The 14,635-nt window shown below is 38.9% G+C and overlaps 1 protein-coding gene across 5 annotated transcripts in view; it reads right to left on the bottom strand.

Moving 5' to 3' along the window:
• Positions 1 to 3,776, bottom strand: part of ncam1b (neural cell adhesion molecule 1b) — a 63,471-nt gene extending 59,695 nt beyond the window's left edge. For all 5 annotated transcript variants that reach the window (XM_041047019.1, XM_041047024.1, XM_041047021.1 and 2 more), the window contains exon 1: positions 3,558 to 3,776. In XM_041047019.1, coding sequence (XP_040902953.1) covers positions 3,558 to 3,609 — 52 coding nt within the window. In that variant the 5' untranslated portion in view covers positions 3,610 to 3,776. The remainder of the gene's footprint in view (positions 1 to 3,557) is intronic.
• Positions 3,777 to 14,635: the final 10,859 nt, after the last annotated feature.

Genomic DNA, 14,635 nt, shown 5'->3' with positions numbered 1-14,635 from the left:
GTTTATCAAAGTCAGCAGACGGGCATTAGTGCAGAATCATGGTAGATGCATTGGTTCCCATACCAACAAACTTGTTTTCTAAGCCATCGTCATATGCAGTGCTCAAAAAGTGAATGACTGACTGACTGAAAATTAAACTGACAATAAAGACAATCAGTTAATCGTCTGCGACGTGTATTAAGCAAAAATGCCAATGATTTGCTGATTTCAGCTTCTCAAATATGAGGATTTGATGCTTTTCTCCGTTTTATAGAACTGCAAATGGAATACCCACGGGCTTTGTTGCTAGTTGTCAAAAGAAGCAATTTGAAGGAATCAGCTCTTGTAAAGAGAAATTGAGGTAGGCATTTTTCACAGTCCTCAGTAATTTTAGAGACAAAAATGATCAATCAACTAGCCCCCCCCCAAAATTACAAAGATTATTCACCAATAAAAATAAACATTAGCTGCAGCTTTAACCACATGCATTTCCACCGTAGCCTCTCCGCAAAGTACGACCACGCTGATCCGTGATACTATGCGTCTCATTATAGGCCAGGGACACATTGTAAAGGTCTCTGCACTCAATCGAGCTATGTCACTGGATAAACTGATTTGCTGTGGTCATGCAGGAGACTGAAGGGGAAGTGACATTTTTCTAAAATCTAGCTGCGTCTTTTTTGGGGGAAGGGAAATCTGCTGTTGTACTTGCAGCCATCGCTGTTGGCAGTGATGATTTCCATCCTCATAAAGCTAAGTCAGACGTAAAGAAGTCTGGGGCTTCTGAAAATCAGCCTGCAGTGAGCCATGCTTCCATCTTGCTTTGTAAATGGAGCAGCACGGAGCTACGTCATCATTTCCACATGGTCTGACTGATGATGTAACACAGGCTAAGTGAAACAATCCTACTGTAAACTAGAGCCACATTTTCCTGTTCAAAAGAGCCATATGGTGGGATGCAGAGTTGCAATTCATTCATCAGTCCCACAGGTTGGAGACATTTAGAACTCATCTCTTATCTCATCCTGCTTTGCTTTACTTCTCTCGCTTAGATTTCTGAAAGCTACGTTTTATTTCCTGTCAGAAACGCAGTCTTGAAATTATGCCATATTCCAGTTATCAGTCTGAAGAGGATCAATTAATAATTATGTCAAGAAGCTCAACAGGCCCATCGAGCATGCAGAGAGGAAAAAGAAGAGGAAGATGGTTAATCCCTCCCCAGTCTCAGTTCAGTCATAAATACTGCAACCACGCTGTATCATCTATTGAAAGATTAGGATTAAGATTAGGACTCAAGGATTAAAAGTGACATTTTAAAGTACAATTTGTGACATTTGTGTTGAGCATTACAAAGACTACAAAAAGCAGATTCAATAAAAGAATACCAAAAAAAATAAAATTTTAATTGTAGCTTCTATGATGGCGCTTGAGTTATGCGAGAAAGTCATCAGTCTTTTAAAGGCAGTCTATGCAAGATCAGAATGGAGATGACTCAACAACACAAAAACACTGAATATGGATGTTAACTGGCAGTGTGATAAAATATGAAATGAAAATCGAGAACCATGCAGCGTTAGCTCTGTTTAAATTAATATTCACCATTTCATGTTAACGCTACACTGTCCACTTTCTATTGGACATAACTGAACATTCAAAGTAAGGCTGAATAGTAACAAGAAACTGCAATGCAGACATGCCAACCCAATGTCAAAAGGCATTTAGAAATTTAGTCAAGTCTCGAAAAGGAAAAAAATTTGGTATCCTAAAAATGTTTGTGTTTTTTGTTTAAATGTTTAAAAAAAAAAGAAAGAAGGAAAGAATATTGGCAAATAGATCATCAGATTTTTTTTAGTCAAATATCACTATCATCCTGAACAGTCCAGTATCATTGGTTAAACAATAAAATTGGTTAATAACGGTATTAACAAGCACCATCATTTGGAATACCTCTTTCATATAATTCCAGTCTAAATTTCTTACAGCTTCAGATGTTCTGATAAGATCACTAACCATGGAAAAACTTTAAAAGATTTTCTCTCTCAAACAGAATACAGAATTTCCAGAGGCATGTAGCTCTGGAAATTTATTCCAGAGCTACATGAAAGCATTTATTCTCTTACATGCTTATTAGTATTTATTCTGTCATTGTCTGATCTCAGCTAACGTTTCCATTAAATTAACAAGTTTTCTCCAGTTACTCACAGGAAGCCTATAAATTCCTATGCTGTATTACAAGGGTATGTTTAAGTGTAACTGGTGGCAAATGCATGGCAAAATAAACTGTACACAAGCGTCAGACACATGCTTATTTTCAATTATGGCACAAGAGAGGATTTCTCAAGATTTAAATTTCTAAATAAAATCCTACACTGAACACAGGAGAAATCAAATTGCATTACCATTACAACACAGTGAGGGCTCCACTCCCTCTGCGTTTTTCCTCTCTTGCTGGAGAAACACCCCTGCACATATCGGATTGTACATACAGGATTAAAAGGCTATCCCATGAAAACTCTGAGCCTGAGTGGAGCTGTGAGTACTATTCCAACGATAAGCGCCTCACATGTCAAATTACTGATTTTTAATAAAATAAAATTAAAAAATGGGGCGTGCAAAGGTTATTTAAAAATGTAATTTTACACAAAACTCCCTCAATTAGACTTACATAACGACACGTTTTACCAACTTAGAGGATCTCATTTCAAAGCCTTTATCGTGGCATCAGATTACATAACAGATGATTCAGAGTAGAAGTTGTGCTTGCTATGCATCAGTGTGCCAGACACCAAATAAACCAACACTATCCCCGAAAGACCTTTGATGTACGACCCCTCCTCTATGCCATCATCACACCTGCAACACACTGCCAGGTGCATTTCAGAATGCCACGTGTTTTATTTTGCACAGTGTACCTTTAAACTGAAAGACCGTGACTCAACCCAGAAAGGCTGTGTGTGTGTGTGTGTGTGTATTTATGTGTGGGTCTACAAATAGAGAGGGAGCCCAGCATCACCCCCCATCAACAACAAGCACGTCCCATCCAAGCAGAGACCAACGGCACAACATCACAACACGACTACAAATGGAGGAAAATTTAATCCCCATGCCACGTTTGCGTTCACATAACAAGCACAGTCACACTAACACAATTTTAAAGCCCGTTCATCTTGTGCATCATATTTTATTTAATGTTCAATAACGCCAAGTCAGCGTACAGGCTGGTCACGCAAAGAGCAGTGTTATGTAGCCCACTGAGAGCGTGTCCATATAAAATGGTACCCAAACCTAACACAAAAGCAAATGGATGTTTTTACTTTAAAAAAAAAACAACAACAGATAAACCCATCTCCTCAGTAAGCTAATTAGCAGCAGTCGCATTACCGTTACGGCTGCACCTGCTAAACAGAGCGCCTGCGGGCGGAGGGAGAGGGAAGACCAGAGGCGAGTGGAAGCCTGCGGTCCTGACCGCTGTTAAATGGGTGGAAATAGATGGTATATTCAAACCACGGAGACGGAGACCGAAACATTTCTTAATGCTTAAAAGCGCGGAGTCGGAGCTGAATGTGAGAATTTCTTACCTGTGCAGCCCACGAGAAGCAAGGCTAAAAAAATATCCCTTGACTGGACCATCGCAACTCCCCGAGCAACGTGAACGTTAAACGGCGAGGCTAACGTTTAATATCCGCTCGGTCCCTACGGTGTTGCCCTCGGGTTTCCTGCTTGTCTCAGCAACTGTTCATCCTAATCTATATATCTGAGCTGGTCGGTGATGAGTGTCAGCAGCAGCAGCAGCGTTGTTGATGACAGGCAGCGGTCAGAGATTAGCAGTGATGAGCGCCAGTGCTCGGTTCAAAGTCTGACAGACAAGCAGAGCCTTCTCACACGTGGATTCATCCGCACAGGCGGAATAAAGAAGTGGACCTCCTGTTAAATAGTGCGCGGGTCTCAAGGGAAAGCAGTGTAGTAGAGAAAACCCCCATCATAATAATACGAAATAACACAGCACGTATAACGTATATAACTTATAGGTGGTGGTGGGCGGCACGGTGTTACAGTGGTCAGTGCACTGTGGCCTCACAGCAAGAAAGTTCCGGGTTCGAATCCGTGGAGTTTGCATGTACTTCCCGTGCTTGCGTGGGTTCCCTCCGGCTGCTCCTGTCCACAGTCCCGGGACATGCAGTTTAGGCTGGAATTGGAAACACTAAATTGTCCATGGGTGTGAATAGGCTGGTGACCTGTTCAAGGTGCACCCCGCCTCTGGCCCAGTGTCAGCTGTGTTTGGCTCCAGCCTTCAGAGGATGAGCGGTATGGGTAATGGATGTATAAGGGGTAATTGTTTAAAAAAAATAAATAAAAGAAAGAAAGAAAGAAAGAAAGACACCAAAGCGGACAAAGAAGATAATAAGCAGGCTGTTTTGTTGTGTCTTTTTGTGGGGGTTTTGCATCTCTTTGCACTTGTTTAACATCTGTTTGTTGTCATTTTGGGTAGCTTTGTGATCATTTGTGTCTCTATGTGGGCATTTTGTGTCTCTTTGCAGATATCTTGCAAGCTTTGATAGCTAATCATTACAGTAATTAAAAAACAAAACAAAAACAAAAACATTTCCCTGGTTGTTATGTGCGAGGATTTGATGCTTTTCTTGATTGTAAACTGAATATTATCCAATTTTGGGCCGTTGGTCAGACAAAACAAGCAATTTAATTACATATTGAAAATCAGCAGGATATTCAGCTATCATCAGTACCATAATGGAATGGCTACATGGAATCTTAATCTTTAAGCTGTTTCACATTCATTTGTTCATTTAACTGATCAGTTTTCTTCTCAAAATATATCTTCCAACATAATCATTCACAGATAGCTTCAAGCATTTTGCAAAGCTTTTTTTTTTTGTGTGCCTACAATGGAAACTCTTCCAAAGGTGATTAAAACCCCAACATTCACAGAAACTAAAGGATGTGACCTCTGTGTCATCAATGGCAGCTACAGCCCTGATGACAGCACTAATGATAAAGGCTATTCACTATAATAATAATTTCGCAATCATGAATTATCACAGGTACCAATCCACTTTTTTATTTTTTTAACCTACAGTTACTTAACAGATTTTCACATTTAATTCAAAGATCAATTGCACAATAATGCAGTGTAATTTTTAAGTTTTAACAAAATAGTCAATGTTTATCTTGTTCACCTTTGTGTTGTTTGTGTTGCTGTACAGGATAACAGTGCTATAATAGTACTTTTATCAAAATACTGTCAGAGTACAACATCTGAAATACAATATCTAAAACTTAAAAAAAGAACAACAAAAACCACAGTCATTGATCGCCCCTACATACTTTTGTAAAGCACTGATATGAGTCAAATACTAAATACAAATACCCCTAACCCCCTCAACCCACCCATGACCAAAGAGAGCCTTACGCAACACACTTTATTTAGGCTTTAAAGTGAATGGTACCTGAGAGAACAGGGATGCAAGAGAAGGGGATATTGTTTGCTTGCACAGCAGGGAGGAACCATTGCATTTGGCACCCGGTGAGAGCGGTTTGCCTTTGATTTGCACTGTTGGCCAGCAGAGAGATGCAATGGGCCAAAATTTAATAAACCCAAATCAATCCGTGGGCTGGCTGAGAATGTAATGTGGTCAAATCTTGCACATTTGCCGCAACCCATCCTTCTACAGCAATTCCCTGCGAACATACCACCACGGGGAGTGTGGCCCCAAAAATGTTCACAGACACTCCTTTCCTCCCGTCCTCTTTTAACAAACCATCCACTAAAAAAATAACTAGACAAATCAGGGAGGGAGAAGGGCAGCAGAGAGGTAAGATAGGTGGGTTTAGAGCACTGTGAGGGGAAAACGAGGGAGGTTTGATTGGCATTTGTGCCTCAGCATCATAGATACGAAAAGTGTGACTCAGCTGATGACTCATATAAATGTCCTCTGAATATACTGTACTGTTTTATTCAGTGTGCCTTGGAGTTGAAAAGCTGATGTAGCTTGTTTTTATTTTTAGGTTATCTCGTTAGTGTTCACTGATGTCTGAACTTCCAAGAAACGTTCAAGCGGTTTCTTTCAAAAGCATGAAAATTAGGAAAAATGCTCAAGAAATTATTTATGGTTATGAAATCTCACAGGTCCAGTCAGCCAAATTCCTGGGCGTTAATTAATAAAAAGCTTAACTAGAGACATCATTTTCAATTAGTCTGCAGAAAACTCACAAAATCATGTCACGAATAATCTGTCCAGCAGCGTAATGGCGTTATGTTTTTTACTTTGTGGTACAGGGTTATTTATATTACTCTCATCTTCTGTGTGACAGCATAGTTTGTACGTTCAAATGTTCTAATCTTCTCCAGAAAAAAAAAAAATTGCAGAAAAAATATGTACCATATTTCCCCCAATATTCAGCAATCAGCTCCATTTCTGTTAAACTGATTATGATTATTTGTGACAAAGTACACATAACATTGTCTTTGATGTACTCAAATTAACCAAAAATACTTTTCAAAACTTTGCCAAAATCTATTCATACTAGTAGTGGTGGTATTCGAGGTCCACGTGCATGCTGATAATTTTAATCTCTGTTTGTTTCATTCTCTTTAATCTGGTACAGATAAGCATACGAGTCAGTAGGGAAGCAGTCATTTTACAAACACGTACAATTCTCTCCAAATTAAAACATAACGTTTCATTACACACCAGGCTGTCTGAGGGTGTTTTGTATTTTTCGTCTCTGTCGCTCCCTATTACAGTATCTCTCCCCCTCTCTGTCCTGCCTCCTCTCATCCTCTTTCACCCTTTAGAGCCATGACCACACATGCATACTCTCTTGAGTTTACGCCTACATACACATACACATGTGCAGTACTTTACAGCTACCTTTTCAGTTAATTACTCTGTCATCTCTCTCTCTCTCTCTCTTTCTATCTCTATCTATCTATCTATCTATCTATCCTCATACACGTGAACATCCTCCACTGTAGGAGGTTTTAAAATAGCTTCTCTTACCTCCTCCTCTACTGTACCAGAAGGCAACATACAGTACTGGTATGAACATTGGATTCTGGGTCATGGCAGAAAATTAGAGGTCATTTGTGCAGGGAGGGGTATGTATATTATATGTTCAGTGCATGTCAGTGTGACTAATGAGAAAAACATGTAAGCTACAATGAATGGTTAACATTGTTATGAGAAGACCCTCTCGCTCTTACCGATTCTTGTGGTGTGCATTACATAATCAATTACTGTCCAAATCAGGCGAGAGAGAATCAAACAAAAACACAGTGTGATATCATTGTGGACCAGCAGGCTGGTAGAAATTCAGCACCATGGCCTGGCAAAACAGCAGACTTCAATCAAGCTCTTCTATATCTCCAACCTTCTCAATTTTCTTTGACCTTTTGCTGCATCATGTGAATTTCTTAAAAAAAAAAAAAAAGACAGAACTCTCCTGTAATTTTAACCTTAAACATAGCATGTTATAAAACTGAAAGTAGTCTACCATAGCCAGAAAGTCACAAGTAAAGGCACAAGTGTCAAAGCTATTGGCTACTCTAATTCAATGTTCTGCCGTCTGGATGAATGACTTGGTGAAAAGCTTTGAGAAAGCTTGGAGCACAGCTCCGTCATTCAATTATCACCTTTAGTGCAGAGAGACTGAGCTTCCTGCAATCTCAGGACTAAGGGGTGCATATCAGTTAGCTTGAGTGGGAGATGGTGTTGTCAGACAGTGGATTCATTGTCCTGAGATTCTGTCCTGCAAGGCACACAGGCTTCTTTGTGGACTGCAGATATTAATCTGCGTAGGCAGAGATCTGGAGGAGTCTGACTAAGCTCACATACAACCACACACATCAGTACACACAGAGACACAGAGACACAGACTCAGCCATATGCATATTCATTATGTAACAGGGAAAAAAAAAAAGAGTATGCAGTGTCCAATCCCATGCAGCCTCCCCCATCATAAAGATTTCATTCTTTGGACATGATTTACACAGTACATTCAAAGTTTGTCGTCACCACTGTAGACATAAGGTGTCATTGCTAGATGTCACTGCAATGCTCTAACCAACTTTCATCATCGCCAAGTACAAAGAGGGCTCAGTTCCACTCATAGTCCAGTGTTTGACTGCCAGACCAGTGACAACTCTTCACCTCTGCCTCATCAGTATAACCCAGAACTCAAAAAGAATATTCTGTGACCACACAATGACCGAGTCGGCTAAGTCACACAAAGAAATCAATTGAATATGGAAGTATAAAGCAAGTATTTTTGAAAGTAGGTTCCTTAATGGACAGCATAAATTCTTAAATACTAAAAATATAATTTTGATAGAATCAAACTGTAAAGTGCTCCAAACATCATTTTAGGACTGAAACCTATTACTGTTGGATGGAATAACTAAAAAAAAAAACCAAGTATTAAAAAAAAAAAATCACCTCTTGAATCACCTCTCTGACAAAAAAAGTACAAGTGTTGGTGTTCTTTTCACTATCTCCTGTACATTTGCAATATGTCCAAAGAAAAACATGAAAAATATATTTTTTGAGATATTAATACTTTCACCTTTCAAAGTTCTGTTTCAGTGTTAAATTCAGTGGGAAGCTGCATGGGAGGAGTAAGCTTAACAGTAAATGCATCTTAGATATCTGCTGCCACCTAGGGATATGAAAACGTTACAGCAATAGAAATAGAGCCTTCGATCAGATGGCAGAACATCCTGAAATAGCACTGTACATGTAATGTGGTCTTTCTGGCATGTGGGGGCAGCATATCTCTACAGCTGAACTGGACACTTGAAAGACTTCCATCCATTCATGGATAGTGTACAAATGCAATTAAGAATTAATGAGAACTAATGTTGATCACTTTTCAGCTGTAAAAGTGGTGTAATTTGGAAAACAGCAGATAATAGATTTTAATCATGTGCCCTGGTGTCTGTCCCCAAACCTGCCTGACTCTGACCCAACACTCCAGCCGGATGGGAGGTTTCTCACAATGCAACTGCAGTTGCATTTAGTGAATTTGGGACGGTTGGTGTGTGATTGATTGTTCTCTGTTTCTCAGGTTGTTTTCATGCAAATACTGCCACTTGGTTATTTAAAAAAAAAAAAAATCTCACTTGCACAGCTCAGCAGTTTGCATCTATTTTTTTCTGTGTTTATTTTGTGATATTTTCACACTATTTTTTCAAGCATCACTTTGGTTTATCACTGAGCAGACGCATCTAGACTGGCATCACAGCATGAGGGCGTTTACATTAATATATCATTGGTATTATAGACTAGCTGCAGCTGCAGCTGGTTTTCAAAGCTGAATTTCCATGAAAATTTCCATGATCATTCACGTCCATCTCTTACTTTTTAATTAGTTATTTTTTCCTGAATCTATAACAAATTGGTGAAAACAAAACACTCTGTAATTGTTCTGCATTCGTTCTAGATGTAACCATTCAAAGACGTTTCATAACTGTATATGTTTATGAAAATTAACTCTATATTTAGCACCTTAGAAGGATTTAAAACGCTCTAAAAACAGCTGTCACTGTCATCACCATTAGCACACACACACACACACACACACACACACACACACACACACACACACACACACACACACACACACACACACACACACACACACACACACACACACACACACACACACACAGACAATATGCTTGTAATAGATCCCTGAAATATACCGAAATTGCAATCTGATAATGACATGAAATGAAATCAGCACAGATGTTACATCTTAACAGGTGGCAAAGAGCTGGCTAGTGTTATAAATCCATCAAAACACAAGCAAACACCCTCCTCTCCAAATGCACTTGTCGTTATTTATAAATGGCATTAACGATTAGAGTAAGACTGATTTTAAGACTTTCACTGCAGACTACTCAAACATCCTGTAAACCGAGCTTAGCATGCAGCAGCTTCTGTAATGTGCAGTGACAGTTCGCATCAGATCCTCAGTCTTTCAAGAAGCCTGTCACTTTGGATTTCACTCAAGATGTATGACAAGCCTCTAACATACTCAAACCCCATTTCAAACCCCAGGCTATGCAGAACGCTGCTCTCAGTCATCAAACTGCCTTCAAGATGCTGTCTGCAATACTAAAACACCAAAGAACGTTCAAGTAAGAAGATGAGAGATGCATGAAATATGTGAAGGATCAAAAGGATCATCTTTTACATGTACAGTACGAGATCAACAAAATGAATACACAAAGTATAGTATATACAGTGATTATAGCCGACTGCAACAGGAAATAAAGAAGTACAGTCTAACTTCAACTAAAATAGGTCATTGCTTTCCTTTATATGTATATATATTTATATACATATACACACACACACACACACATATACAGCCACAACACTGATACTGGTAACTGGTTTTAATGTTGGCTGACAAGTAAGTGCTGCACCTTAAAAGCATTGTGTTATTTTCCCTGTATGTGTTAGTACCTACTTTGGGAGTTTTGGTGCTATTAAGTTCCCAGCCAAGCCCACGTATAAGAGCTTGGCTCAGTATGTTTGTTCATTCAGTCTCACTTTAACAGGTTTTCATTGTGCAGTGTTTATGTGAATAATGTTATGGCCTCTACAAGCCTCTTGAGTCCAGCAGGGCTGTTATCCTGCAAGCCAACCTGGAAGTTAACTCTGCCACGGTTCGTTGGCTGCAGCCCCGACTATAACTTCAGTGGGGTTTTGAATGTGCCTTTAGATTGATGCTGAAAATAAGGTGTGTGTTAAACACAGTCAGACAGCAGTTGAAATAGAAGTGAGTTCTGTTTCAAGACTCAAGGCAGAGCAATAGCACTATACTAGGAAATCTTAATCTCATAAAACAAATTGGGTGTACAACAGAAAATAAGTAAATAGAAAAAAAAATATTGTATGTATAGTATATCACACATATGTATGGTATTTAAGAGATTTTAACTAATTAAAATTATTTTTTTTTAATGAGGGATCATGGCTCAAAGATGCAAACAACTTTGCAATTTAAGCCTCAAAAGTGGACTGCTCATTAACATTAACACAACAGTATGAAAAGCCAAAGTGGGCAGAACTCCATGAATTTAATTCTGTGTTTAATGATTTGTAAACTCTGTAGAACCACACTGTTCTGAAGATAGTATAAAATATTACTTTAACTCCGAGTCTAACCGGAGCTAAGGGCAGAGTGTTAGCTCTGGCATTACTCTCATTTTGAAGTACAATACGGACTTCAAACAGCATGAGATGAACTTTGAAGGGAAGGTGTTTAATTTTTTCCCCTTTTCACTTCTATTGATTGTGTGAGAAAGATGAGAACAAAGAAATTTTGCCTGTTGCTCATTTCCTTTGACCCCGCTTACAATTCACAGTCTTTGCAGTCTTATCGCTTGTCTTTGCTTTTCATCTAAAAGTAACCTGAACACTTCTGTTCCAACACCTTAATGTGAGGTCAGAAATGTTATACTTTTTTTGTTCAGCATCCAAACTACAACAAACACTGTCTATCTATGCTGAACATGTGTCGACTGTGTAACAAACAGCAAAAAAAAGTGGGTTATCAGGTGATATTAGGCAGTAAAAACACTGAGATCTCACGAAGAAGATTTGACTAAGAGGTTGATGTGCTGTATAGCAATCCCATCAATTTCAACCGATCCACGAAACATTTGAAATCATGAAAGCAAATGCTATCTTTGAAGTGATTCCATGCATTTTTCATGCCATTCTTCATTACACCCCCTATCATGTGGTGAGAGGGAGGTGGACCCAGCAAAAGTCTTTACGGTATAATTTCTTTTGCACTTTGAAGTGATCATGTTTATAGGCCTACTTGACTCCAGTCAGTGGCACTGAGAGATGAGATGACAACAATCAATTTATTTCTGAGCTCTACTTAAATCTCATGTGTCATGTTTGTGTTTTCATGGCCATTAGTGTGTATTTGAGTGTGTGAGCCTAGCCATCCAAGCTTGTTCTGTTAGATTCTTTATGTATTTGTTGCCAGATTTTTTTTTTTTCAAAACTATTTTTTATTGAGTTTCCAAACAGATTATGACTTATCTAACTTCTCAGGTTTCAATTCAGACACAGAGCAACTAAAAGAAAAAAAACCTTAACAAAAAGGTTAAAAGTGTCAGAGGCCCCACTTAGTTTACATCTAATTATCACCAGCTTAACAAAGTACAAAATATCTCTAATCCAACCATGATGTGTAGGTGGAGCACAGGATTTCCACCTGATGAGACTCGGGCATCTGGCTAAAAGAGTTACAAAGCTGCAAAAAGCAAAGTCTTTCGTGTGATTTGTTATTACAGGTGTGTGGGCGACTCCAATTAAAGTGGTAATTGAAAATGGTTTGACAGGGACTGAGATAATTTGTGAAACAGCACTGAAATCCTCAACTAATTTAAAATGTATGAATATAGGCAGAAGAAAATTGTCGACATCTGTCTCAGACAGTATGAAAGTCTTCATATATCCTTGACAGCCTGATCTTAGTTAAGTGATAGCGGAGGAGAATCTTACATTGTCAGCCTGTGGCAAGCAGAGATGGAAAAAAGGAGTGAACCTGATGCAAACACTCGACCCAAACCTCTTCTATTTCAAGATATAAATCATCCTCCCATGGTGTTTCAATACTGTGCAGCAAGACGGTGAACACTGGAGTCAAAAAAGGGTCATAACTTGCTTGTAGACTCAGGAAATTAGGGTAAACATTAAAAACTGCTAACCTGAAGAAATTTTGTTTAGGAAGAATGAGATTATGTTATCAATACAAAAGTCCTAAAGTGCCTGAATACCACAAACATGCAAAGGAGAAAATAGTCCATCTATTAAGGGAACAGTTCAACATTTTGGGAAATAAGTTCCTATTGGATTTCTTGCCAAGCGTTAGATAAGAGGCTTGACACCTATCACATGTCTGTTTGCCAAATAAGAAGATGCAGCCAGCAGTGGGCTGACTTAGCTTAGCACAAAGACTGGAAACAGAGGGAAACAGCTACTCTGGCTCTGTCCAAACTGAAGGTAACAACATTGCACCTCTAAACCTCACTAATTAGCACATTATCCAGCACATATTGTGTAGAATCACATTCTTCAGATTGTATTTCCAGTATGAAAGGAACATGGTCTGAAATCGCAATGCTTTTCTGTCTTTTTAGCATCTTGGACATAAAGAATTTGCATCTTTCTTGATATGCTTTAACTTTCTCGTTTTACTTTATACACTACCTTGTGATGAGATGAGAATTAATATAAGACCATCAGTCAAGACAAACGATGGCAGCCTCCTGTAATACCTGTCTTTGTTCCCATTTCACAATGCACAGTGTCCTCATATCATTGCTTTGGCCATTTCTGACAGAGAAGAAGCAGGAATGCAAATGCTGTGTGCTAATTAATTACACTGTCTGATGGCACGGCTGTCCGTATGTATCCACCTGGCCCATTAACTTTCAATTCAGGGAGTGGGTTTTCACACCCTCTCTACAATTAAAAACGTCAGGACATATACTTCTCAGTTCATTCCGCTGACAATTCTTAAAATTGATTGCCCTCATTAAGTTATTAAATTGCCTTTTTTAAAAATTACAAAAAAAATAAAAAATGAAATGACCCCTGCAATGGCTAGTCAATACAGAGCCCTTTTATAAGCTCATTTGATGATACTGTGGGTTGAAATTAGCGAGTCCTCATCAATTCAGTTCTTGTCCCTAATTTCTGTCTGAGCTCAGACAGTGTTCATATGCATGTCACTTCTGCCTAATTCAATTCATCACAAGAGGAAAAGACAGAACTATCACACTGGATGCTTTCTGCCAGATAGTTACAGCTGAGTCATGGCTAATACACAAAAGAACAGTGACATGAAAATTGTCAAGTGAAAAACAGCCCAACTGAAATCTAAATGTAGCTGTTGCATACTTTCATGCTGGCCATCGTTCACACAAGTGTCTCCTTTTTCATGATAGAAAAGGTCAGCCTGATTCCACAAGCAAGTTTTGCAAGGTTACATGAGCTGTCATGTTTAGGGCCGCATCCAGAACACAGTCGACTTACAAAAAAAAAATCCACTTCCACTGCCAGCCCCACTTTACACTGAGACATCTGCACTGATGATTCAAGCTGGATGATTATATTAAAGCTAAGCATTATGAGCTAAATAACACGCAGCTCTGACAGGAATCGAACCCACGCTGCAGTGTTGCAAGACAACTAAACCAATGACAGGGTTTCGATATGAAGCCGTAAAGTGGTTCATAGGTCATAAATCACGTAATTTTTCCTAACCAAAACACACACGTCTGACTCGGACTCTATCATGGAGCTAGATAAATAGTACTTTTCTGTTTGACTGCACCAGATGATAACGTGGTTTCAAGTGGATTATTAATAATAACAATGATAATAGAAAACCATGTTTGTTATTTGGCATGGCTGATTTTAACCCTACATAATCTTATATTTTGTGTTGTTAAACATTGAAATGGTGCTGGTACACTCATGAGATGTGCTCTACAAATACAGACTGATGTCATTTTCACATGGTACTGGTGCAAATACAGATTATATCATGGTATGTTTTGGGCTTCGTTGGTAAAGAGGTTTATGTGTACGTGGGTAAAGAGGGT

This window comes from Toxotes jaculatrix, chromosome 9 (assembly GCF_017976425.1).
Source record: "Toxotes jaculatrix isolate fToxJac2 chromosome 9, fToxJac2.pri, whole genome shotgun sequence".
NCBI lineage: Eukaryota > Metazoa > Chordata > Actinopteri > Toxotidae > Toxotes > Toxotes jaculatrix.
This window is presented reverse-complemented; position numbering and strand designations above follow the sequence as displayed.